This window comes from Sinocyclocheilus grahami, unplaced genomic scaffold (genome assembly GCF_001515645.1).
Source record: "Sinocyclocheilus grahami isolate Dianchi unplaced genomic scaffold, SAMN03320097.WGS_v1.1 scaffold267.1, whole genome shotgun sequence".
Taxonomy (NCBI): Eukaryota; Metazoa; Chordata; class Actinopteri; order Cypriniformes; family Cyprinidae; genus Sinocyclocheilus; species Sinocyclocheilus grahami.
Window position 1 is genome coordinate 962,052 of NW_015505446.1, and position 27,481 is coordinate 989,532.

Sequence of the window (27,481 nt, forward strand, 5' to 3'; positions counted from 1 at the left end):
GTGGAGCCTGGGTTTATCAGCCAGTAAGCCTGTAGACAGAAGCAGGGCACACAGTGAGAAAATAAAGAGCAAAAAGAGGGTGACTGTTGCTAGAGATAAGCACGGCTAAATCAATCAAGATGAACCACAGCTCCAACGAGAAAGAACCTGAGACCATAGAGCCACTGCGTTATCTCAGGTATGCTCTTTTTTTCCCTTCTTCTTTTTTCTTAATGTGACCAAATTGGACATACAAAACCTTTTAAGACAGGTTTGTGTTTAAATGCATCTTAATAGAGATCCTAGTAAGGCTGAGTAATATTTCCACCATCCTTTCAGTCTAACTTTTAAGTAAATGCAATTTGTGACACAGAAGGAGGGCTGTAATATCCCTGGCTGTCTAAAGAAAATGCTTCTAACTTAATTTCCTCACTGCTTTCCTGTTTACAAAAATAAGACACATTAATTATGATCAACATGCTTTAATAACCTGTAAATGTGGGCGAACAGGTGGAAGGAACGGTCCACTTCAGCTGTCTCTACAGCAGTTTGTTGGTGATTTAGGCATGTTGACAAAGGTGATGTGACATTTTTGCTCCTGGACGTTGTGATGGCAACATCATGGCCAGCGATTTGCTCTTTAAACAAGCGGGAGGTCGTCTGTTTCCTCTGTTGAGTGAAATATGGCATGTTAGAATTGCTTTAAAGCATTATCAGTATGTAAAAGTGTCAGTTCAATCTAACATCTGACAAATTGCTTCATACTCTTGTGAGGTTTAGATCTAGCAGATGTAACCGGAGAATATATTTAAAAAATGACACCGAACAAATGGTGTTTTGATCAGGAGCCCGAGCGGCACGAGATTTCCTTTCCGGCAAGAGAGGCCCTTGGAGCTCTTCACACCAGCCCACGGCGTTTAAAATACAGTGGTCGGCAGGAGACGAGGCAAATTATACACTTTAAGGGAGGATGGAATAATAGGATTTAAGGATTTGAGGTTTTACAGCAGGGATTCAGGGGAGATTAATGTTCCTGCTGTAACTTAAAACCTTCATAGCTAATAACGTTGATTTTGCATGGAAACCACATAGTGTGAATGCAACAATTGGCTTTTCTATTATCGTTTTTTTTTTTTAACAGATTGATTTGTGGATTCGTACTGTGCACCCTGGGATTCGTTTATGTCAATGGCCCTTGCATCCTGTTATTGATGTCAGGTATTGATGCTGAAACAAGATGGACAACATTGGGTTACAAAAATGGGATTTTCGAGTCGTCAGGATCTTTCTCCATTGACAGCCATTCAAAACTAGCATTTTAATGAAATATTTTTACAAGCTCCATACAGTATCCACTAATTTCAATGCAGAAGTATGCTATTTCTCACTCATTAAACACAGTGTAGAGCTTGCTCAGGAATGGCAGCAGGTTGGTGTGAGAGTGAATGGCTAGGCTTCCGAATCATTAGCTGTAAATATCTAGAAGAATAACAAAGTACAGTAAAACGGTAAAACTGCCTAACTGTTTTTGTACAGTTAACAACTGAAAGCCTCGCACATTCAAGTTAAAAATGTTGTGCGCTAAAAATAAGGTGGATAAAACACTAATGTCTCATTATATTACATTAAATAATATTGTTTTTTCGGGCTCTTAAATGTGTAAAAAACGACTTTATTTTTTTTCTACTGCTTTTGACATCACAGCTTAGGATAGTCGCTAGTCAAGGGCTAGCATGCACGTTTTTGGGTGCGATTCAATCAATCGCTACTGTCATGACATCATTTCCGGTTTCAAAATGATTAGTCATATGGCAGATGATTGGCTCAAAAAACATGACAGATTTCAAACCGCCTACTCCGAGGGTTCCTGCACCTCACATTCAGATGAAAAGGAATGCTAACGGCTAGTGTTCCTCACATATTATGTTAAACTTATCGTTTCTTCTTTTTTCAAAATTGCACACCTTTTCGACCCAACGGTTGCATCACATGAAGAAAAAAGTTGCTGGATTGGAGTTAACAGGTGTTATTATGGTGTTTCGTTTCTGCTGGGTATTGGTGTTTATATATAGGCCAAGACTCCAAATGCAATAACAGAGCAGCCTGCATGATTTGTGGTTTGTTACAAGGCAATGCATTACTTCTAATGGTGGTAACCATTAAAGTTAGATTATGGAGGCAAAATCTCAGTTTACTCAGTTTGTCAAGAGTGCAACAGAGGTGTGTGCGGGGTTGTGATACAAGTGCGAATGGCTGAATATCTTCAGTCAGTTCAATAGGAGTATTTTCTGACCCTTTTAGGGCCTCATGTATTGATATCTAATGATCCATCGATTTACAATTATGATTTACATAGAGGCATCCACTGTCATTGTTCTCAGCTGGTCAAGCAAAATACTGTCACACACCATCTGTCTCTTCAGCTTTGATGCCAGAAACTGTCTGATGTACCATCAATCCAGATCTATCAAACGTGATCCAGCTAGACTCAAACTCTCGAGCCCGCGTGAGCACAATTATTCAATGTAACCACTAGGCCACGGCTCAGGCCAGAGCCATAATCTTTTTAAGTGTGCTAAATGAATAATAAACAAAACAATACACTTTTTGAAGCCTAGAGAAATAGACCTAGTAATATTAGTATGATAATATGCTATTCAGAATTCAAAATATAGGTTAGAAACGTTGTCAAAATATGAAAGTTATATTGTGACATTTAAAATATTATTGTGCCATTATTGTGTTAAATGAGAAAAACATCAAAGCATCAAAAGCATTTTTAATTAAATTAAATACTCTAAATGAGAAACTAAAACTGCCAGTAGGTGGCGGTAAATGTCTTAACGAGTAAGTCATTCATTCATTCATTCGATTCGATTCGTTCAAACTGCTGATTCATTCAGGAATTAAGTTAATGGCTCTATTTTTGAATGGGCCATTGAATCAGGTTTACCCGATTTGTGTTGCTCAGAGACGCAAAACACTTCTACTTTGGCTTTATAGCCAGGTAATATTTTTGTTGGCAAAAACTGAGCCTAAACAGATTGTTTAAAATATAACTTCTTATTTTTTGAACTGTTGTAAAAAATCAGTATCACATTTGCACCCGTGCTATTTGGGACTAAAACAGCACTCGTGTGATATTGCTAACTATATCACATGATATAAAAATGAGACAAAAACTCATTGTTGCCCTAATATCAGGCAATGCGCAGTGTTCCCCCTCAAACCAATCAAAACAAGAGTTTTAATGGTCGCTTAGTTTCTATTTCCGCTGGGTAGCCCCAACCGTGCTGAGGTATATATCGCCAAATATCGCTCACAGATTAAACACCGAACAGAGAGACTGGTCTTTTGTTAGCTGATATTATAGGACAAATCCATCAAATTCCACAAGGAAAAACATAAAAAACATGCCCTCTGCTGAAGTACCACCGTACGATGTCTTTTTAATTTTACGCTCTTATAACCATCAGCTTCTCTCCGCACAAACGGAGAACTCTTCTGATTGGCGTGTTTTGTGCTGGACTGCGTCATGTCAAGCCATATTTCCGCGCTCGGTGTTGACAAAGAAATTGCTGGCGAAGTTCCTCTAAGTAAGTTTAATAATATTAAAGTAAGTCTATATTCTTTGTAGTCAGTTAAATGGTGTCACGCTTCGTACACAGTGGGGTGGATTTGGTGACGTCAGCCGAAAAGGATAGTCATTTCAGAACTGAGTAATTAGTTAAATTTTTATAAAAACTTTGTTTTTCTATGGAATAATGTACAGTGATAACATGTATTATGAAAGTAAATACAATTAATTGATTTCACGTTTACCATAGTTGATCAAATGATTCTTAAATGCAAATACCTCTAATATAAGAGCAGAGTTAAAGGGATACTTCACCCAAAAATGAAAATTACCCCATGATTTACTCACCCTCAAGCCATCCTAGGTGTATATGACATTCTTCTTTTAGACGAATACAATAGGAGTTATATTAAATAATGTCCAGGCTAATCCATGCTTTATAATGGGAGTGGATGGTAGCCCAAAATTTGAAGTCCAAAAAATTGCACCCATCCATTATAAAAGAAGTCCACATGGCTCCGGTGGGTTAATAAAGGCCTTCTGAAGCAAAGCCATGCGTTTTTGTAAGAAAAATATCTGTCGTACGCTCGTTCACGAGAGAGTGGCATCCAGTGGATGACGTAGGACGTAGGCGTAGCATAAGCTCCAGTGAGAATATGCTAGTCTCGCGAGAAACAAGTTGTGTTTACAGCAAAGGAAAACCAGTGTCCTCTTGACTTGTATCAAAATTCTCCAACATTTTTCTTTACAAATCCTCGTTTTGTACTACTAATTCATGACCTGTGTTTTGTTTCATTCTCTCCTCTGCGCTTCCACGTTCGTCACTTCCTCGTTCGTCTCTGCGTTTGCCTACGTGCTACGTCATCCTCTGGACGTCACTTTCTCGTGAACGAGCGTATGACAGTCAGATTTATAAAGTTGTAAATATGGATATTTTTCTTACAAAAAACGCATCGCGTCGCTTCAGAAGGCCTTTATTAACCCACCGGAGCCGTGTGGACTTCTTTTATCATGGATGGGTGCAATTTTTTGGACTTCAAATTTTGGGCTACCATCCACTCCCATTATAAAGCATGGATTAACCTGGACATTATTTAATATAACTCCGATTGTATTTGTCTGAAAGAAGAATGTCATATACACCTAGCATGGCTTGAGGGTGAGTAAATCATGGGGTAATTTAAATTTTTGAGGGAATTATCCCTTTAAATACATCCATTTTTGATTATTAAGATACTAAAAGAGCAGAGTGGCAGATAAAAGACTTTATCTGCCACAGGAGGATTTTAATGTTCGTTTTATTTTAGCCTCTTTTGCTTATCCATCCGAGCTCCACCTGAGTCAGCTCATATAGAGCCTCATTTACTGAGCTATAAAGAGGATATTTTAATCACAGACAAAATGACTGGGTATACAACACAGCCATTTCAGTTTTACAATTTTTGAGGGAATTATCCCTTTAAATACATCCATTTTTGATTATTAAGATACTAAAAGAGCAGAGTGGCAGATAAAAGACTTTATCTGCCACAGGAGGATTTTAATGTTCGTTTTATTTTAGCCTCTTTTGCTTATCCATCCGAGCTCCACCTCAGTCAGCTCATATAGAGCCTCATTTACTGAGCTATAAAGAGGATATTTTAATCACAGACAAAATGACTGGGTATACAACACAGCCATTTCAGTTTTACTAATTTTGACTAGTCACTTTCACTGTTTTTTTGTCAAATCAAATCTCTATTAGGCCTATAGATCGTAGTTTATTATATGTTAATCAGGCCCAAATCTCTCTGTATCACATCAATTTAGAGGTAAAGGTTGGTTGATTTTTCCATGTCATCTGTGTATTCTTCAGTCAAGGTGTTGAATGAGACTGACAGTATTTCTTTTTCTCCCTTTGACACATATAATGAGTTTCATCACTGCTTGTGGTTGGGGCTGTGAAGGGGGGAGGGCTGTTGGATAAGATTGACAGTGTTTAGTTTTTCTCCCCCTGATGTGTTTAATGAGTGTCTTCACTGCCATGCTGGTGCGTAATGAAGTGTCTCTGTTTCTGATAGACTAGATGAGATGGGGGAGGTGGGTTTGTTTATGAGGAAAGCACCTTTATGCATGCAGGCATGTGGTCCTCAAGTAACTGGGAAATTGTGCTTGATTGAGATGTCCTTGTGTCACTATCCTTCATTTTTGTCCTTTACTTCTCTGCTTTATTTGGAAAATTATTTCATTTCTGCTTCATAAAAATTCAAAGATCTTGCAACAATGCCCTACATTTCATTGGTCTCATTAAATGCCAAGTTTTACTCAGAAATACATCCGATTATGGAAGCAAAGTGTGTTTAGAAAGGAATTTCATGTTAAGACCTTTTCCTTTGTGCTTTTTCTCCTGAAAACTAGCACACATTCCAGCAGGGTGGAAAAAGAGTACTTAGAAGGGGGGTATGGGTAATTTTAGGACCCGAGAGGTAATCACGCAGGAAACGCATCAGGTATGGGATATATAATCGTTGAGGTGTAACGATTGGATTGCAGCATGTAGTGGGGAACTATCAGCTGTTAAAAGAATCGATAAGAGCTGTTTTCACAAGCACATGGTACAATTTCCATTAGCGGAGAACAGTTGCGAGTCAGGGACTGATATATAGCCAAGTCACCATAGAAACAGTGGGACTGCAACAAATTCCTATGAAGTCAACAACATACATATTTGACAGCATGTCAGTTTCTGAGAGAATGAGGGGTGGGAAAGGAACAGTTGCCAGTCATGAATTGAGGAAATGTGAATATGTGCTTGAGCTTTATTAATTATGTTGAATTTCGTCAGACAGAGCAATGTCCCGCAGCCTCTTCCAGATGAAACATCCGTACTGTTCTGCTCCTGCTCAAGTTCTTTGTAGAGTTTGACGGATGTGGATGGCCCACATTTTAGCTGTTTTCTACCACCATGCTTGTCCTTAATTGTCCCTTTTTGTTTAGCCAGAGACGGTGTAATTGGGTCTCGCTTGGTTGGGCTTATTACAAAGCCATTATGCTCTTGCAAAAGCTGACAGTCTAGAAACCCAGACTTATAATTTGGCCCATGTCCTCCTCTGCTCCGCGAACATACTTGGTTTATAGCTCACAAATGTTGTATTTGTTTTCATGCTTAGTTTACATTTATTACATGATCTAATTTAATCAAATCAGCTGTGGGTCATTCTCAGGATAAGGTGCTGTTTGCTGATAGAAAATGTCAGGATTTTGGTGACATATGCACAATTTTATAAACCCTAATTAAAGGCAGGGTAGGTGATTTGGTTCCAAAATTTTTTTTGTTATGCTGGTTGAAAGTCGCTTCACATCCTAATAACAATCTCTAAGTTAAGTGCTCTACATGTATTTATATCGTCTGTGGAAGGCTTAGGACCATAAAATATTTGTCCAATCATATTCCTCAGTCCAAGCAAGGGCTACGATAGGCTGTCCTACCTGCCTGTCAACGTATGTATTATTTGCATACCTCCGCGCACCCTGTTCACGCAGACACGATACGTAATCGGCACATTCCATTACGCTATTGCAGACAGAGTGAGAATGGAAGGCGTTATTATCGTAATATTATGCTCTTCATACTGTAATGTTTTCTCACAAGTGAATGAGACATGAGGTAATCTAATAGCATTGCATTCAACCCTCCACCAACGCTGTCTCTCATCGTGTCGCCGGTTAGCCTCTGCTCTGCCTGTGCGCGGTCTTGTATTTTGGAGGAGGCGTGGCTTCCGAGAGTGATTTGCAGGGAGGGTGGGATCTTATGCTTTCAAAGCTAGCTAGCTATTGCTAGCCTCTCCAAAATCAGTGATGAATATTTGTCAGTGATCAGTGATGAAATACAAGTTACCTTTACATTTTTAAATCTAGTGACCTACCAGCATCAGTTGAATCGCCATTCATAGATCTTCTCCCATGGCCTCATGGATGAGACGTTAAACCGAGGTCCTGACTCTCTGTGGTCATTAAAAATCCCAGGATGTCTTTTGAAAAGAGTAGAGGAGTGACCTCGGCATCCTGGCCAAATTTGCCCATTGGCCTCTGATCATCATGGCCTCCTAACAATCCCCATATCTGCTAATTGGCTTCATCTCTCTGTCTCCTCTCCACCAATAAGCTGGTGTGTGTTTGGGGGGCGTTCTGGCGCACTATGGCTGCCGTCGCATCATCCCGGTGGATGCTGCACACTGGTGGTGGATGAGGAGATACCCCCTGACAATGTAAAGCGCTTTGAGTGCCTAGAAAAGCGCTATATAAATGTAATGTACTGAATTATTAATTATTATTATTATTATAGTACTGTTTGAGCGTCCTGACTAGTCTTACGTAGCAACAGTTGCTCAACCAATGGCGTGAGTCTGAGGCAGACTGTCTGATTTTCCGATCAATGGCAAATGGGGAAGTGTCGAGTCAGTATTTAGTAATTATTTTTTTTACATTTTTCACATAATCATTGTTGTCACTTCAGAGAAATCGAAGTACCTGTTGCCTTTTTTTGTATGTCTTAAGTAATTCCTCCATTTACCTGCATTACTTCTTGCCTCTAGGGTTTCTGGGAATAGACAATTCCCATTACGACTCTGAGTATATGGACAAATTATGCTGAATTTACCATTGAAAACAGTTCATCTGTGAAGAGATTAAAAGTTCTGTTGGGTTAACACATGTCTGCTGGTCTTATTAAGTGTATTTTTATCTAAAGACAGAACAAAAAGTCTCTTAAAGGAGAAATCACTGACCTTTACCAAGCATTTAAAGCTCATCATCTGCATTTGATATGATGTGAATCAGCCCAAGGCAGCTTGCTGTCTTCTGATCTGAATGACCGTGACTGAGGGTGAAAGGAGACCTGCTCTCGAGGCCGCTAGCGGTCTGCTGATTAGCGCTCTTGCTAATCACAGTCAACAATCAACATTTGGTGGTCTTCGGCAGCCCTGGTGTTGGGAGGAATATATTTATTTGACCCTGCTGGAGGTCTAGAAGCAGATGTCATTGATCTATTCATCACTGCTGACCAATGCAGCACCACATAAAAGCATTTAACGTTGCGCTTTGGCTGCAGTATAGATCACTTAAAAGTAAAATAAAAAGGAAAAATGAATGTGATCAAAGGAGAACATTTCATTTAGGTTGTGGAGGTAGTTTTAAGACATTAATATAACATATCTATACTACAAAAACCAGACTTAACTGCAGGTATGTATTGAGAAAAATACATTCCGACTAATTTACAACACTTGTGGAACTTTTTTATTTTTATTTTTTTAATGTAAAAACGAACGAACGCTCTTACAAAGAGACTTTTTTTATTGGTAGTATGATTATTAAACTTAAATAAAACACTAAACGTTTACATCATGCCTGTTCTTTTTCTGTGCCTTGCGCATCAAACAGTAGCATTTAACATTGCATTTTGGTTGTAGTAAACCACACTTAAAAGTTACTGTAATCAACAGAAAATATTTTAGAAACATTGCCTTTAAATGTTAATCTAATGTATTTTTACTTAAACTATAGACTGAAAGGCAGCTCCATTTTGAGAAAAATTAAGTGACTTCCTAAATGTATTCAAAACTGTGCAGAACATCATCTTTCCATGAAATGTACTTCTTGTTGTTTCATTCTTACATTTTTTGGCTTTATTTGATAATTATATGTGATATTTTGTAATAATGTTCCATAGGGCACCTGAACGAATAATAATGTTCTCATGCTTTCCCACCTCCTTCTTTCTTTCTTTTATTCATTCCTTGTCTGTCTCCCACTGATATCATCATTCCTTGGTTTTAGTCATATCCTTTCTATTCTGTCTGGAAGATTTCGCTTTTCTGTCTGGTGGATTTGATTTTCTCTTCAATTATGCATGGTTTTTTTTCTATTACCGTCCTAGTTAGAGGTGTTGTTAATTATTTTTTTAATCACCATTCCTCACTGCAAAGTATATCAGCGCTGCTGGGGCACATCTGGAAATATAGGTGCCAGTCTTAAATATCCAAACTGTTTCTATAATGTATCTGGCTGTAGGTTTCATAAGATAAAGATGAGATTGGTTCATGCCTCTTTTGAGCTGACATACAATAATTCAAGACGTCAAGATATTAGTGATTAGCAGTGTTATTTTAGTATTATTTATATACTATTATAGTATTTATAAATATTTTGATTAAGCTTTTATTTTTATATTTTCAGTTTTCATTTTAGTTTAAACTTATGTGCTTTCATCATTTTTTTTATTAGTTTTTGTTTTTCTAAATATTTGTATTTATTTTTTATTTCAGTTTTAGTCTTATTAATTGTACTTTTTTTATGTGTCACCCGTACAGGAATAATGATGATGATAATAATAATAATAATTTATTATTATTATTATTTCTAATACATTATTATAAAATATATTTTAAAATTGTATTTTATTACATTTTATTGTTGATATTACCATTTTATTGATTGATTGAAGATTATCTTTGTCCTCCATCTCCATAATTTTACTAGGCCGATTTATGCATGTTTGGGTTAACTGACTGCTTAGTGTTATTGTATTCATTGTATTTTATTTATTTATTTATTTTTTATTGTGGAGGCAATTGCTTTTGTACATTTCAAATGGCATAATTTATTTAATATTCTCATATTGACTCTTCAGCTAAATGCCCTCCCCAGGATGGCATCCTAGTAACAGTGCTGGTTTAATCTCCATTAATGATGTCTATAAAAGTTATGAATTGGAATATGAATGCGAGTTTGTTTTTCTTTGAGATGCTCTCAACAGGGGAACATCAGAATGCCAGACAGGTTGAACAAAGCTTTTATTCAGCACAGCTTTGTAGCGTACTTGTTTTCTGATTGAAAGACATCAGCATATGTAAACAAGCTATGAAACCAAGATGTTTTATAATGTTTTTCTTGATGGAAATTCAAATTGCAAACATTTGAGCACACATTCTCCATGTGCCATATGGCCATATCGCCATAATAAAGCTGGAGTATGATGTTGACAGCTGTCAGCATGACTTATTTTTAGGATCAATTGTGATTCTCAGAGCAGCCAGATGAGGACATGGACCCCTGCCTTCATACAAATAGTCACAATGTAGTTTAATATGTAAACAAGCTATGAAACCAAGATGTTTTATAATGTTTTTCTTGATGGAAATTCAAATTGCAAACATTTGAGCACACATTCTCCATGTGCCATATGGCCATATCACCATAATAAAGCTGGAGTATGATGTTGACAGCTGTCAGCATGACTTATTTTTAGGATCAATTGTGATTCTCAGAGCAGCCAGATGAGGACATGGACCCCTGCCTTCATACAAATAGTCACAATGTAGTTTATGGACGTCCTGGGCAAAAGGAAGAGAGAACAAGAATAGGCCACCTGAGAGAGAATCTCAGAGGACACACTTTCATTGGCTTGTGTTGACAGGCCGGGTCAGGACAGGAGCGACGCTATTGGTCAGGATGATTAACACCCCAAGGAGAGAGTAACACCCCAAGACAGACATTTTCACAGGTTAAGAGACACATTGTCGGTGCATAAATGGCACCCAGAAAAATATTTCAATAAAACCTCAAAACATGTCCACAGGTCTTATTTCTCCAGAAAATCAAATGTGAAAAAATAAGAATTTATAATTTTGCTTAAAGGGGACATACCACACTCAGTTTCTGCCAATCTCATGTTAATCTTGAGTACCTATAGAGTATTATTGCATCCTTAATCCTTAGTGTTATCAGATATGCTTCTCTCCGAAAACTGTTGAGCTCCTGGAGGTGTGCTGTGGGCAGAGCTAAAGAGTCACGAGCACACGTGAGAACATTCGTCACTGAAATGCCGAGAACAAACAAACACACATCCACTGTTCCCTTAACTCTGGTTTCTTTGGGAAGCTGAACAAGATTATCTTTCCCTCACAACCAAAAACACACTTCTTTGGTGGCCAGTGTTTCCCCTAGGTTTATGGCTTTGGGAAGGGGGGGTTCTGTTTTTTTCCGTTTTAATTTTTCTGGACTCCTTTTTAATGGTTAAATTAAGTTTTATTAATCAAAAAACATGTCTAATTAATTAAAATCATGAAACTTAAACAATTTAACATCAATTTATTAAAAGTTTAACAAAAATGACGTTTAGGGCCCTATGAAATGTTTTATTTTTTCCAACCTTATGTTTTATTGTTACCAAATTCTGTTTTAGCATGTCTAATTATTTGAAAGCACAAAAACAAGTTTCATTTATTCTTACAATAGCCTAATGATTTTTTTCCTTAGAAATTCTGTGTTGTGTATTTACATTTTTTAAGGCATAAAACAGTCATTTAATTTATCTTTTAATTAATGAAAATTAAACAAATTTTATTTTTGGAATATTTAATATTACAATTAAAACATTGAAGACATATTGTATCATTATTCCTTAATAAGGTTTTAATAATTTTAGTAGTAGTAGTAGCCTATTACGGACATTCTACTGAACAACAGTAATATATTTCTGCCACAATGTCTTCAAGCTAAACTAAACTTTTATTTTGACGGGTTGCTGTGAACACCTTTACATTCCTGTGTTTATATGATATGAGGATAGTTTTACTCAAATGAACTGGTCAAATGCTCACGAAGTGACTCTCAGAGCAGTTCTGGCATCTCTTGTGAATTATGACATGACATGAGTCTGACATGAGATTAAGTCAGACTAACTTGCGAAAAAAATTGGTTAAAGTTTTGGTTTGTATGTTTTTTCGTAAAAAAAATTATTACGATTTCTTACAATATTGCGATCTCATACAAATCCTTACTTATAATGAGACAGACAAAGTTACAAAAAAAATCTTTGGTTAGGTTTAATTTAGTCATATTGTATGAATTATAACTTCTCATGAGATGAGAAGTTACTAAACAATTTTTAAAATGTATTTATTAAAATTTTTTTGTTGTTAGATTTAGGTTTGGGTGGTCATATATTTTTTTTTAACGTCATATATATCTTGAACGATTTATGACTTCTCATAAGACTAAGTTAAACTAACTTGTGAAAAAAATTTGGTTAGGTTTAGGTTGTATGTTTTAGTCATGTTTTTTTCATATGATTTTGCCATCTCGTACTAATTATGACTTCTCATGAGATGAGAAGTTTTCGGTTAAATTTAGTTTTGGATTGTCATATTTTTTTCTGTATGATTTCTGACGATTTCACCATATTGTACGATTAATGACCTCTCATGAGATTTAGTTACCAAAAAGTTATACTAAGTTGCCAAAAAAAGTTTTGGTTGTATGTATTAGTCGTACTTTATTTGTAGATTTTCTTAAGATTTCACCATGTCATACAAATTAAGTTAAGAAAAAACATATGTTTTTCTTTAGATTTAAGTTCAAGGTTGTGTGTTTTAGGCATATTTTTTTTGTATGATTTCTTACGATTTTACCATCTCGTACAAATGATGACTTAGTTATCAAATGCTCCTCGCTTCACACAAAATTTTACCACTCACATACTCTGAATGCTGCAATCACTGAAAAGCAGTCAAGCGTGAAAATGAATTCATATTCTAAGCATATTCGTCATTAGATTACACTTCAAATTGCCAAAAGATAACACCTTAGCCTTAAGTTGTACTGATTCCACAATTAATTAATGTGTTATGATTCATGCTGCCGCATGCACGATTTTTTTATTCACGCGAGTGACATGAAAAACATCCCATGGGTAATCTAGAGCGAGTAACTCAATGCGAATATTTGCTTTGCTTTTGGTGTGCACACACCATAACACAGGTAAGATAACAGCTCCAACCCTAATTAAACACACCTGAACAAGCTCATCAAGGCCTTGAGGATTACTAGAAACTTCCAAGCAGGTGAGTTGGAGCTGAACTCTGCAGGGCTCTGGCCCTCCTGAAACTGACAAATCCTTTTTGAGTTTGAGACCACTGGTTTAGACGGACAATTAGGGTTGCCAAGTCCGCTGTTTGTATTAAAGGGGTCATATGATGGTAAAATATGTTCTCTGTCATTGCAAAATAACACTTCCCTGCTCGATTTTATGTCAAACGCAGGCTAATCTTAGAATACGAGTGTCACGTTTGATGCATATTTTATCTCCTCTCTAAACATATGTCAGGCAAGCCAGGCTCTTCTCTGCCAAGAACTGTGAAGTTGTTCCAGAACGCTGGTGTCAGCTTCATCCCACTGTTCTTTGGCTCTGAAGTTACCATTGGAAAGCGACATGCCCACTGACTCAGTTACACTAGGTGTCATCACCACTCACCATATTTGCTCTTTTTAGCTCACCTTTTCCTTTTCTCTACATCTACCTCACTGACTTTTGTGATATTTTTTGATTAAAAATATACTTTTGATTCATCGCTCTTTGATTAATTTGAACTCTCATGGATAAAGTTTTAAACATATCCAAGGACCATTTTGTTTTGTTTTTTTCATTACTTCCAAACCATTTGCGATATTCTGTCAGATCTGATTGGGGTGGTCCAGCATTAGTCTCGGTCAAATAGTGCCACCCTTTCCGTCACCCAGAGCGAGCTGTCCGCTGGTCCCTGCTGACCATTTCTCCACTCCAGTGCCTCAGACCGGCTTTTATGTCATTAATGAGCAGGAAGTCGAGACACTCATTAGGGAGGAATCAGCAAGGGCTTGAGCATCGCCCCCTTTTAGAAGTTTTTAATTGCTTTAAGAGTAACTCGAGAGTTCAGCTCCTGGATTTTCAACATCATTAGATATTGTTTTTCGCTTCCCTTTCCATGAATCAGTTGAAACTTCAGATTGAGTAACCACTGTACTTGCTGTTTATGATTATAATCTTGAGATTGCTATAAGAGTCTTTCTGTAATTGCGATGACAGATGCTGTTGGTCACTTTCAAATGTCAAAAATCGGTGCTGTAATCGTTAACCTAAAATAAAATAAAAGTTAACTGAAATACAGCTAGCTTTTACATTATATATACAGTATATATATATATATATATATATATATATATATATCATTTGTTTGTCTTTTATTTATTATTATTTGTTGTATTTTTTTTTTACATATAGCATTGTCAGTAATCTTTATTTTTTACTTTTTTTTTATTTATCTTCGTGTTTATATAATTCTACATGTATTTTAACAATAAAATAATTAATGTAACAGTAGGTTTCATGTGTGATTTATTCGTTTTATTAAAAAAATATATAAAATTCAGACAGAAATTCCACCGCAATTGTGGAGTGACCCTTACACCATTTTTCAAATTTTTTTCAAATGTTACATTAAATTGCAAGCAAATTCTCATAGCAGCATTCACACCAGGGCACATATTCATCATCTGTCATTAAAGAGTGCATGTGACACTGTGTGAAAATGATTTTGTTTCGAATAAATTAGCAGATGTCAGCCATGCCGAAAAGGCTATCCACCCCCCGTCTATAACCCCTTCGTCTATCACATTATTTGGAGCCTCAAGGGGCCGTGCGCTAAGTTTGGCAGTTATGCAAATAGCAGTGTACTCTCCTGTTCTCCATTGTCATTATTTTTCTTTTATATAATTTGAACCCTCTCATTTCCTTTGTTAAATCGGCCATGAGAATATTGGGTTGTAAACCAGATTCTTGACAGAAGTGGCTGGTCCCCTAAAACAAGCCCACTGATTTAAATGAGAGAGGTGGTTATTTAGATGTCTCGTGGTGTGCTGAGGTAATTACAGTGGTTGGAAATGAAGTAAAAGAGGAAAAATTTGGATATTGAGAAGTATCCCCCATTTTGTTCTATGCCTAACACAAACGTCCGTGTATCCCCTTGCAATCAGGCAAAACCATTTCAACAATGCTGCGTGTTAAGCAAGCTAGCATACTGGAGGTAAACAACCTCTGTAGCCGAGTTGTCATTACAGCTGATCAGCACAATTCGCAACTCACAGATAGGCTCCTCGTGGGGAAATTAGGAAGACTCTCGAGGCGGGGGCCTGGGCTGATACTGTTGTTCATTTGACTGTGCATTCATGTGTGTATTTGCTGTAAGGGGTGATCAGCAACAATTATCCCTAGCTCTATGGAATAGCAATGCTGGGGGAGATACTAACGCAAACCTATTGTCATTTTCAGGGCCTCTGTTACAAATAGGCTTTGCACTCTTAAAAAATAAAGTTTTTTTTATTGGCATTGATGGTTCCATGAAGAACTTTTAACATCCCTTTCCATTCCAGTAAAGCTTCTTTACAGTGGAAAAAGTTTCTTTAGATTATTAAAATGCTCTTCAAACTAAGAAAAAATTGAACCATTTATTGAAAGTTTCTTTGGGGAACCAAAAATGGTTCTTCTATGGCATTGTTTGTGAAACCCCCCTTTTAGAACCTTAATTTTAAGAGTATACCATTTTAAAAATAAAGGGTCTTTGGTTCAATGGTTCTATGAAGAACCTTTAACATCCATGGAAACTTTCCATTTCACAAAAGGCTCTTTAGATTTTTTTTTTTAATATTCCTCACACTAAGAAAAATAGCGTTCTTTTAAGAACTGTTCACCCAAGGTTCTTTTGGGAACCCAAAATGGTTCTTCAGTGGCGTTGCTGCAAAGCCTCCTTTTGGAACCTTTATTTTTAAGAGTGTAGAAACTTTCCATCGCACAAAAGGTTCTTTAAAGTAGAAAAATATTCTTTAGATTAGATTATTAAAATGCTCTTCATACTAAGAGAAAATGGTTTTAAGTGCTATTCACTGAATTGGGCAACCAAAAATGGTTCTTGTATAGAATCACTGTGAAACCCCCCTTTTGGAAAGTACATTTGTAAGTGTTAGATACTGTCCATTGCATAAAGATTCTTTATTAAAAAAAAAAAAGCTCTTTAGATTTTTAAAATGTTATTCACACTAAGAAAAGAATATGAAGAACTGTTTACGGAAAGATTCTTTGAGGAATCAAAAATGGTTCTTCTGTGGTTAAGAGACCTAATAATATAATGCAATTTGGACTGCTGGGTGATCTGGATGCTAGGAGAACAGTCTGAGTCACGCTGTCCCCTGGTGGTGAGATTCATTCATTGCAGTTTACTACAAAGAAGCCTAACTGAAGACTCAGGGATGCATTGAACTTGTTTTAATGCTTGAGAGATATTAAGTGAAGGAAGATTTCTTTGCAGGCCAAAAACTATTTCTACATACTGGAAACCTTACAAGGATGAGAATTGAGATGTCTGTACTTTATCTTGTGCCTGGAACCTTTTGGAGAACTTTGGAAATATACGGCTGTCAGGAGTTCCCTGAATAGGTTGATGGGAACAGAAATATCAAAAGCGCTAGACTCGGCTGAACTTTATAAATATCACTGTGTCACAGTACGCCAGGAAATCTCCTCCTGCAAACTCAGCTTGACGGCTCTGGAGCTCTATTGGAGACGGTAAATGCCAGAAAGCTGGAGCACCCCTTGTTGAGGGTTACGGCAATGATCAGAGCCGAGTAAAAGCTTGGTGACCTGACCTGTTGACCAATGCCAAAAATATGACTGATATAGACTTTCTGTCCTGAATTGGGCAACCAAAAATGGTTCTTGTATAGAATCACTGTGAAACCCCCCTTTTGGAAAGTACATTTGTAAGTGTTAGATACTGTCCATTGCATAAAGATTCTTTATTAAAAAAAAAAAAGCTCTTTAGATTTTTAAAATGTTATTCACACTAAGAAAAGAATATGAAGAACTGTTTACGGAAAGATTCTTTGAGGAATCAAAAATGGTTCTTCTGTGGTTAAGAGACCTAATAATATAATGCAATTTGGACTGCTGGGTGATCTGGATGCTAGGAGAACAGTCTGAGTCACGCTGTCCCCTGGTGGTGAGATTCATTCATTGCAGTTTACTACAAAGAAGCCTAACTGAAGACTCAGGGATGCATTGAACTTGTTTTAATGCTTGAGAGATATTAAGTGAAGGAAGATTTCTTTGCAGGCCAAAAACTATTTCTACATACTGGAAACCTTACAAGGATGAGAATTGAGATGTCTGTACTTTATCTTGTGCCTGGAACCTTTTGGAGAACTTTGGAAATATACGGCTGTCAGGAGTTCCCTGAATAGGTTGATGGGAACAGAAATATCAAAAGCGCTAGACTCGGCTGAACTTTATAAATATCACTGTGTCACAGTACGCCAGGAAATCTCCTCCTGCAAACTCAGCTTGACGGCTCTGGAGCTCTATTGGAGACGGTAAATGCCAGAAAGCTGGAGCACCCCTTGTTGAGGGTTACGGCAATGATCAGAGCCGAGTAAAAGCTTGGTGACCTGACCTGTTGACCAATGCCAAAAATATGACTGATATAGACTTTCTGTCTGTCTGTCTGTCTGTCTGTCTGTCTGTCTGTCTGTCTCACTCTCACTGTCTTTCTCTCAGTGGGCTGATTGTGATCTATCTATCTATCTAAATGTCAAAAACATACAGCCAAGCTCATTATTTTTTGTTAGTAAATTATTACTCATTATTACTTTTTCTGAACTAGATAGTGACAGAAAATTGCTTTAATTGAAATGAAAAATGCCGCACTCAGGCAGGGAACTTCATGCATACAGTTGAGAGAACTCAATAATGTTTCATCATTTTCATAAATGGTTCTTTGTTCTGTTCTTCTGCTGCCTAAAGCAATAAGAGACAACAAACACAACACACGTGAACCTGTTGTCTTGGAAACATACTGGAAAAATGCCTCGGGCTGAAAAACAACAATAAATCAAGTTACAAAAGAAAGAAAGGTATCTAAAACAAATTATAGTACTATTAAACTGTGCTAAACTTATTCTATACTACAGCACTATTGTTAATATCGTGAATTAGCTTTTATTTTTTATTTTTCATTTGAAAGTTTTAGTCATATTATTATTATTATGTGCTTGTGTAATTTGTATTAGTTTTTTTTATATTTCTATGTAGCTTTATTTTTATTTTACTCAGTAATTTTTGTAATTCAACTTATTTTAGTTAGTTTAATTAATTTTTTTTGGTCTGGTTTGGTCCCCTAACACTTTATTACCTTTGTTATGTTGAAAATATAAGCAGCCTAAAAGCTTTCTTATGTTGAAAATATAATAATAAGCAGCTGTATAGGGATGTATATACCACAGGGGAATTAGTTTTTACAGCATTTATTAGCATAACATATCAAGATTAATTTCAATATGCTTTGTTGTTCAGTAATTCATGTTCATTCATAATACATTAATCTTTGGGATATTAGGGTTGTAATTTAGTATCAGCATCCTGATAGCAGTTCTTTGTACTTCCAGCAGGGGGCTCGGATGTTACGAGCATACAGTAGGTTATTGAAAGGCTCCTCGTGTTTGAGTCGTGAAGTAAGGGCCTGTATTTTATAGTTACGTTGTGCTCCCTGTAGCCCACATTAAACTCTCAGTAACATAAGCTCTGAGTGTGGCTAAACAGGCATTAGGCAGCGAGACACCATGCCTGGAATGGATGGCATGTCTCATACAATGTGCTCAGAACACACACATAAACGTCAGGTGCTGTATTGCAGTCCTTGGTTTCCATGTAATCAAACCCACCCAGTTTCCATCTTGGCACTTGTTAGCATTCATGTCAAAACATATTGCATGATTTATTTATCGTCCCCACTTGTAAGCTAATACCATGCAAGTCATGAGCTCTGTGTCAATGCAATTTGTCTCTTTGTCTTGTCTTTTATAGTAAAACGGAGGTGGCGACCATTGAGACGGAGCTCCTGAGGGACTATCGCTTTGGGCAGCAGCAACTGATTGAAATATGGGGACATGCTTGCGCTATTGCTGTCACAAAGGTTTGTCTGACACGTGAACATGAATTACACTAGTGTGAATTGGCCGTCAACACATCTGAATTCTGAATCCAATCCTGTATTTGCTATGCACAAGCATCACTGTGATATACACAACTCTCTGCATTTACCGCTCCCAGCATCTGTCAGCATTTGCCGAACTTCAACCAATCCTCTTAAGAGACGAGGCCCTGCTGTATTTGATGATGAAAACAGCGGGACATCTTTGATCTCACTGTTTCTGTAAAGGGTTTGACTGCATCTGCTGCTCTGGGGGGGGTTTCTCATGAAAAGGGGTTAAAGAATGATCCAGATTAGCAATCTGGCACTTTTGCTTTTAAAATAGACAACAACTACAACAAAAGATTATGCATCTGTCTGTTAGACAAAGTTGTAATTGTCAGATAAAAACTCAAGACTCTGTTACAACACGTTATTGTCAATTAAAAACTCAATTACAAGACATAAATTTGCAATATGAGAAACAAAGGGACATGGGGGATTGTGAGAAGTTGTTCTGAGAGACAGTTACAAGAAATTGTCGCAAATTAATTTGCAAAAAGTTGTAATTATGAGAAATAGTTCCAGTTCTGAGTAAAATGCCACATTGTGAGACCATTTTTGAGATATAAATATGGAAATAAGAGTTTTATGAGATACAAAGAGTCATAATTATGAGAAATAGTTGCAGTTCTAAAATAAAAGTTGCAGTTGTGAAATATGAAGTCACATTGTGATATATAAAGTCATAATTTTTGAAATATAAATTTGTGATTTTGAGAAATAGTCACAATGACAAGAGATGTTGCAGAAAGTTATGTTGAAACATTCTGAGAAATTCTGCAAATTCTGAGAGAAAAGTTGCAATTATGAAATATGAAGTCATATTGTGAGGAGTAGTCACAGTTTTTGAGATAAAAACGTACAGTTATGAGAAATAATCGCAATTACGCAAAATGTCATATTTGGGTCATAATTGTGAGAAATAGGTGCAGTTTTAAGAAAAAGTTGCAATTGTGAAATATAACGTAACACTAACATATAAAGTCACAATTTCTGAGAAATGTTTACAACAATTACAAACCATGTCACAGAAAGTCATAATTATGAGAAATAGTGCAAGTTCTGAGAAAAATGTTGCAATTGTGAAATATGAAGTCACATTGTGATATATAAAGTCAAAATTAGCAGTTAAGAGAAATAGTCGCAAGTACGGCATGTCGTAAAAAGTTGTAATTAAAAATTATGAAGTCACAGAGAGATTATTGATATTATAAAAAGTAACATTGCAATTTTGATTCTCATAAATGTGACCTTATTTCTCGTATCAATAATGAGACACAATAATGAGTAATAAAGTAGCAATTATCTTATTATTATAATTATATATATTTTTTTACATTGAGACCGAAACAGGCTTCTATACAAAAGGAAGTTTTTTGGGGGTCATATTATATCTTGCCTTGAGCACTAGAATCACCACCTGTCAGATTCATTCTCCTTCAGATTTGCACTTTGAGTTCTCCTTAAAAATCCCTTGTGTCAGATCCAATGCACCATCACCGAAGTTGTTGAAAGTCTTTCATCTGTGGCCGGCCTGCAGTCGGGCGGTCTCGGGACCTGACGTCTCAGGGCGGCCTGAGGGTTGCGAAAGAGCCAGGCCAACCCAAACCAGACTATTGCGGTCACCATTCCATCTGGATTCAGTCAGGCTGACAGGCAGCGCAAGGCTCCTCTTGACCTACCTGTGAGTCTGTTAAAGCCCCAAATTGTTTCCTGATTGGGCTTGTGTGAATTTTCAGAAGCGAATGTTAAGAAGCGTTTTACAGATTGAACCTTTCGCCCCTCCAAGGCTCCTGGTCACTAGCAGCTGCCACAGTTAGCATCAACAAAACTTCCTGTGCTGTGACCTCTGAGAGGTCGCCATAAATTGCAGCTAAAGAAAACACGCTGGCCGGTAGCTCTGAGACAAGCATTACATCAGCACGATTGTGTGTGTGTGTGTGTGCAAGGGGGACAAAATCTTGCTTGTATTTAACCACATTGTGATTTCACAACCAAACTATCCTCCGCAGTGGATGCCAAAATCAACGTCATCTGTCTACATCGGGGGGATAAGTGTTTTGGTGTTGAGCTACATCAAGGCTGATGTCTGTGATCATTCCCTGCTTTAGACATTAGGAAGTTATTTTTATCATCATGGCTCATGAATTGTTCTTTGTGTTTTGAGTGAAAAATGCAGACTGACGTTCCCTCTCGTACAACACTGCCTGTGATCTCTGTATTTTCTCTTCATTTTCTCATGACTACATAAAGCAGAATAAATGAATTTTTCTTTCAATAAAAATAATAAAAAAAAAGTTTTATTCTAAAAATGCTAAATGTTTTCTTTCAAGTGTAGATTAGGGTTTGGGTTAAACTGTGTCCTAACCAAGTATGACTGTGACAAGCAGACTGCGATTTCTGATGCACCACACCAGAGTTATTATAGTTTTGGACTTTTAATTTAGTTTTTGTTGGTTTTCTCTCATTGTTGTTTTTTTTTTTTTTTTTTTTTTTTTTTTTTTTTTTTTTTAGAATTATCTAGTTTTAGTATTTTAGGCCTGTTAATGTGGCCTAAAGTTAATGTGTTTTGTTAATAACTGGTATGATTTGAAAATCATTGCATTTTGAGAATAGAAAACATGATTGACTTTTTTTTTATAAAGATTTTTTCCAATTAAAAATTTCTAATTTCCAATTTATAGTTCTGCATTTTTATTTTACCTTTGATTTGCGTTTTATTTTTAATTAGTCTATTTAGTTTAGTTTTCAGTATTTTCTATTTATTTTATTTATTATTTTTATTAAGAATTATATGTAGTTATAGTATTTAAGGCCTGTCAAAATTAAGAATGGGTACCATTAATTTTTATTTTATTTTTGTCCAGTTACATAGTTTTTATTTGAATACATTTTTATTTTATTACATGTTTTCATTTAGTTTAAAAAAAATTCTAACACTGTGCCACTCTGAGGAGCCCCGTCTGCTTTGAAATCTCATTACTCCAAAATCCCTATTGAAATTCCTCCTTTTAATTTAAGTTTAAAAGGCATTTTCAATTCGATTCTATATTAAACACAGCCCTGGTGCTAATGTGTGTCAAGTTGACGGTAAAAAAGAGTGCAAGAGCAATTAGTCAAGACCCTCTCTAGAGAGCTCATTTGCTGGAAGCATGGAAGTGAAATCTAGGGGTTCAGTGGCTCCGAACAGGAGCAGATCAGAGCGGCGGTCTCCAGAGTCCTGGCAGGAGTTGACACAACGGAGGATTCCAGCACAGCTGCAGCAGACCTGCAAAAGAAATGAACAATGCATCCACTGGCTAGTGGCTACAGCTCCCAGGAACACTCCATTCCATGTCATTTTCCAGAGCAGAAGAAACAGACGGAACAGAGACAAAGAGAATGGATATTATTTCATACAACACATAATCGCACGAGCTTCATGTAAATTGATCATCTATATCTCAAGGCTGAACTTTCAGGAATTATTCTGGACATAATTCAGTTTACCGTGAATATGATTTTGAGCACTAGCAAGGGACTCAATCTGTGAAATGTTGAGAAACTAATAACCAGCAACACAATTCCCAGGAACTGGTATTTATCATGAATACTGCTAAATAACACTATGAGCAATATCTTTCTGAAGTAATTTGTTTATCATTATCACTAGCTGACTGGTTTTATTGTGCATTTTGAGAATTTCTTGGTAGTGAATATTGTAGTGCACTTGAGTTTGATGATGGGACAGCCATAGAAAGGGTTTCCTGAGCAATGGACTACTTTAACTAGGGAGCGTATTGAGACGACTTATGTAGCTAAAACCATGTCAATGCTGCTAGCAAACAGTGCAGTAAAACTACAGCACAAATATAAGTAGTGTCTCGAAAGCAACATTGAAACTTAAGTGGCCGAATAACGTATTTGACAGAATATTTTGTTAAAATACTTTTTGTAAAAAAAAAATACACAAGGACTTCTGTGCAGGGTTGTGCAAATCAGAGAATTGTTTATGTCGGAGTATTTTGAAAAGTCAACATGATATCTTAATCAAGCCTATTTACTTTCCTGGTACAGTGTTTGATTCATTGCACAAAAAAGTTAGACTTTGTAATAATTCATTCAAATGTAATGGCTTGCCCCGCCTCTGAAACGAGTTTTCTTTCTGATGACATCATCATGCCCTCTTAGTTTTAGCTCCTCCCCTCCTGTCACTGCTTTTCAAAATCCAATTTTAAGAAATTTGAAAAAACAGCTTAGCTATAGTCACACCACTGAAAATAGTGAACAGCTTTGCTACTTTGAGTTAGTTAATCCCAGATACTGCCCATTATAATCAACTTCGTTGACAAGCTCACTTTTGGCCAATAGGAAAATGTCCTACTTATATTCCCCTTAAAATGACAACAGATGGAGACAGACGTTAATTTTCCACACTTAGTCACGCGTTCAATTTTTGTTCACCCGGCATTGTGACTAAGACGACCAGCAATGATAATGTAATCTAAACTTCATCAGCTCGCTAATGGAACATCCATGTCAGCTGATAATTTCTCTCTAAAGTGCCATTAGCTTCATTAGCGTCTGGCTTCCTCTCTTTCTCAGAAGTCTGCAATTACACCCACGATTGTGCCGCGATCCATATTTCAGCGCCGGTTAATTGGAGATGGATATAACATGTACATTACCTTAACTGTTGTTTTTACTCATTAGTCTGTTCAAAACGTCATCTTTATGGTAAGATACTCATCAAGTATAGACGACTATAAGTAAAACATTTGTGGTTTGATTTCCTTAAAGAGTGTAACTTGCTCTGTGGTTCTATCAAAGCATTGCTGTTTGTTTATATTTCAAAACCAGCCAGGTATAGCAACAGCTTAACCAATGGTGTGCATTTGGGGCATGGCTATCTGTTTGGCTGGCCAATAGCAGTTGGAAACCTATTTGAAAACAATTAAATTCTGTTTAGTAATTGAAATTGCATGCCTCACCTTTAAAGACTTAGTTTTGTGAGTGTGTACACGCTTCGGAAAATCTGAACAGTGCTGGTCCAGTTTAGAATCCTGTCAGAAAGTGTGTTATTTTAAGGCTGCATCCTGTGGCAATGTCTCCATGGCTCTTTACTATTGTTGCAACTGTTGCTGGGTTATTGCAATGAACATTACCTCTCCAAATGCATATAGGACCGAAATGAGACGTCTCCCTCCCTATTTAACTGTCTCGCTCTCTCCCTCTGTCTCTTTCCAGGCTTTTCCTTTGAGCTCCCTGAGTAAAAAGCAGCCCACCCTGCTGGTTGTTTGTGGTCCTGAGCAGAATGGCTCCATTGGTCTGGTGTGTGCCCGCCATCTGCGCATGTTTGTAAGTATAGAGCACTGTGCCACAGGGCACGGAGAAAGAATGGATACTGACGGGGTGCTGTATTGTTGTTTAAAGTCAACATAAAGCCAATTTACTTTCTTAATGCACTTTCCTGGTATTATTGTGTATGATTCATTGCTCGTTCAGGGCTCAATGTTAAGGATTTTTCCTATACTTGCCTAGTCGGGCAAGTGGTATAAATTGTTTCTTTACTTTGTAATTGTTCATTAAAACATAAGAGTTTGCTTGGTGTCTGAAACAAGTTTTTATTCTGATGACATCATCAAGTCCTCTTAGTTTTCAGCCCCTCCCCTCCTGTCATATAGAAACCACTTTTTTCAAAATCCAATTTGAAAGATAAAATCAAGCCCTCCCCTTAATGCTTGTCATTGAATATACTGTTTCAGTCAGAAATACGTCACATTACAAAAGTAAAATGGGTGTGGGAATGCTTTTTATGTTGACTTTATTGAGTTTTATCTTTATTGAAAGAAACATTGCATCTCATTTGTTATTCCACCACGGAATACAATTATGTAAATCTGAATTGTGAGACAAAAAGTCGCAATTACCTTTTTATTTATTTATGAACTTATGAACATTTCCATTTCCTGATTTTATCATTAAAAAAAGTAAACAATAAGAAAATATGATCCACCATGCTCCTCTGTGATGCTAGATTTATGGAGCATCAGTATTCGTCTTATTAATAAACGTACACTCTGTTAAAGTTATCCTTCTTTTCGTTCTGATGGAGTGAAGTTTGGCCAGTCCAGATTTGGCCAGTTTACAATATGAGATTCTTGAAACAAATAAAAAACCTCTGAGGGGGAAAAAAATGAACAATAGAGGGTCATCACATGATGACAGCTGTTTTATACATTCCCGCTGTACATCTGCATGGATTCTTGTGTCCGTACCAACGTTATGTAAGAAATACATTAAGTTTAACTGCAGGATTGTAATGAACTTAACCGGCAACTTATCCAGACTGTATCCCGAGCAAACGAGATGTTCAGAACCATACATTTTAGTCCACTTTAATCACTTCTAGTGTTCTTCTGAAATTAAATTATGAGGTAATTATGTTATGTGATTTATAAACTCAAAAATCCCCCTGCATATCCACAGGGGGACAAAATACTGCTTTAAAAACAGAAAGCTTTTGTGGACACTAAGCATGAACTGTCTGGTTCATGTATGGCAATCATGCAACACATTTTCATATCTGTTTTTCACAATAAAGGACATATTTAAAAAAAAAAATACATAAGTACACACTAAATTTTAAATGGTTTATTTCACACTTTGTTCATAGTTTTCAACATGCAATATTTCATATTTTCATAAAGGATTTTCATAACTTAAGACCGAAAATCTCAAACTGGAAGAAAAATAAACGGAGACATGGTAAAAATTGGCAATGCGTTAATCATCTACCTCATCTCTCTTTAATGTAGGAATATGAGCCCACCATTTTCTATCCCAAGCGTTCTCCTCAGAGTTTGCACCAGGACTTCACTGTTCAGTGTGAGAAAATGGACATCCCTTTCCTGTCCTATCTTCCGACAGAGGTAGGTGTCAGTCTTGAATAATGAAGCTCAGCCCACCATCAGAGAGATGTCAATGGGATGTTCCCTCTTCTGGACATCTGTCAATCCTAATCGAGTCCCGTCTGACCCCACGACCAGGTCCAGCTGTTAAATGACGCCTACAATCTGGTGATCGATGCCATCCTGGGACCAGAAACCGAGCACAAGGAGGTTAAAGAGCCCTACGCTGGGATGCTGGTGACTCTCAAACAGGCCAAAATACCCATTGTTAGTGTGGACATACCCTCAGGTATTTGCTCATTAAACACACAGCCTGATGTTTTAGAGAAATTCTACCCATGGTGTCTTTAGTGTGCAGTGCCACAACGAAAACATTGAGTTACATTGAGTAAATACAGTAGCTAGTTGCTTGGAAAAGAAAACATGTTTCATGAAAAAGGTCTCAATCTGTTCAGAGGTTTTGATTATTTTTGTCATACTCCGCTTATCAAGACATAAAAATGCTCATTAGCATTCATCAGCGCACTCAAGAAAACTGCTAACAGAACAACCAAATAAAATCTGAAGTGTCTATTTTTACACACTGAACATCATTTGTGTAACTCTTGGCAGCTAAGCATATGCACTGTAAAGTCGGCTACATTTGTTCCTAGCATCCTAAAAAAATTTTCATTTTTACATGATTACTTACTAAATTTTGTTGTTTGAGTGTTCAGAAAACCTGTTTCATTATTTTGCAGTTTGCAATGGTCATGAAAAAACAAGGTAATTGCAAATGAATCTCACAATTCAGAATTGTGACTTTATATCTCACAATTGCGAGTTATAAACAAAATTCTATTTTTATATCTCATAATTCTCACTTTTTTCTCAGAATTACTAGAAAAAAGTCTGAATTGTGAGATGAAAAGTCACAATTACCTTTTTTTTTAAATCTTGTGATGGAAACAAGCTTACAGTCCTAAGAGATGGGTTTAGAATTATTTATTAAATTTTGCAAATTTTTGTCTAACTGTTGAGTTCTCAAAATCGCAATTTTTAAAAAATACATTAGTCTTTTTAATGTTAGATAAATTCAAAGTGCATTACCCTGATAGTGCCTCCAGTCTAATGTGCACGACACCTACAAACCCAATGCTTTTCTGCTGGACTTTTAC

At 36.7% G+C, this 27,481-nt stretch overlaps 1 protein-coding gene across 1 annotated transcript; it reads left to right on the plus strand.

Annotated features, from left to right (window-relative positions):
* LOC107599489 (yjeF N-terminal domain-containing protein 3-like) lies at positions 1-26,825 on the plus strand. The gene is made up of 5 exons (XM_016291088.1): positions 1-178; positions 19,266-19,374; positions 24,661-24,771; positions 26,232-26,345; positions 26,463-26,825. The coding sequence occupies exons 1-5, from the start codon at positions 120-122 to the stop codon at positions 26,673-26,675; spliced, it is 606 nt and encodes a 201-aa protein (XP_016146574.1). The 5' UTR covers positions 1-119; the 3' UTR covers positions 26,676-26,825.
* The last annotated feature ends 656 nt before the right edge of the window (positions 26,826-27,481 follow it).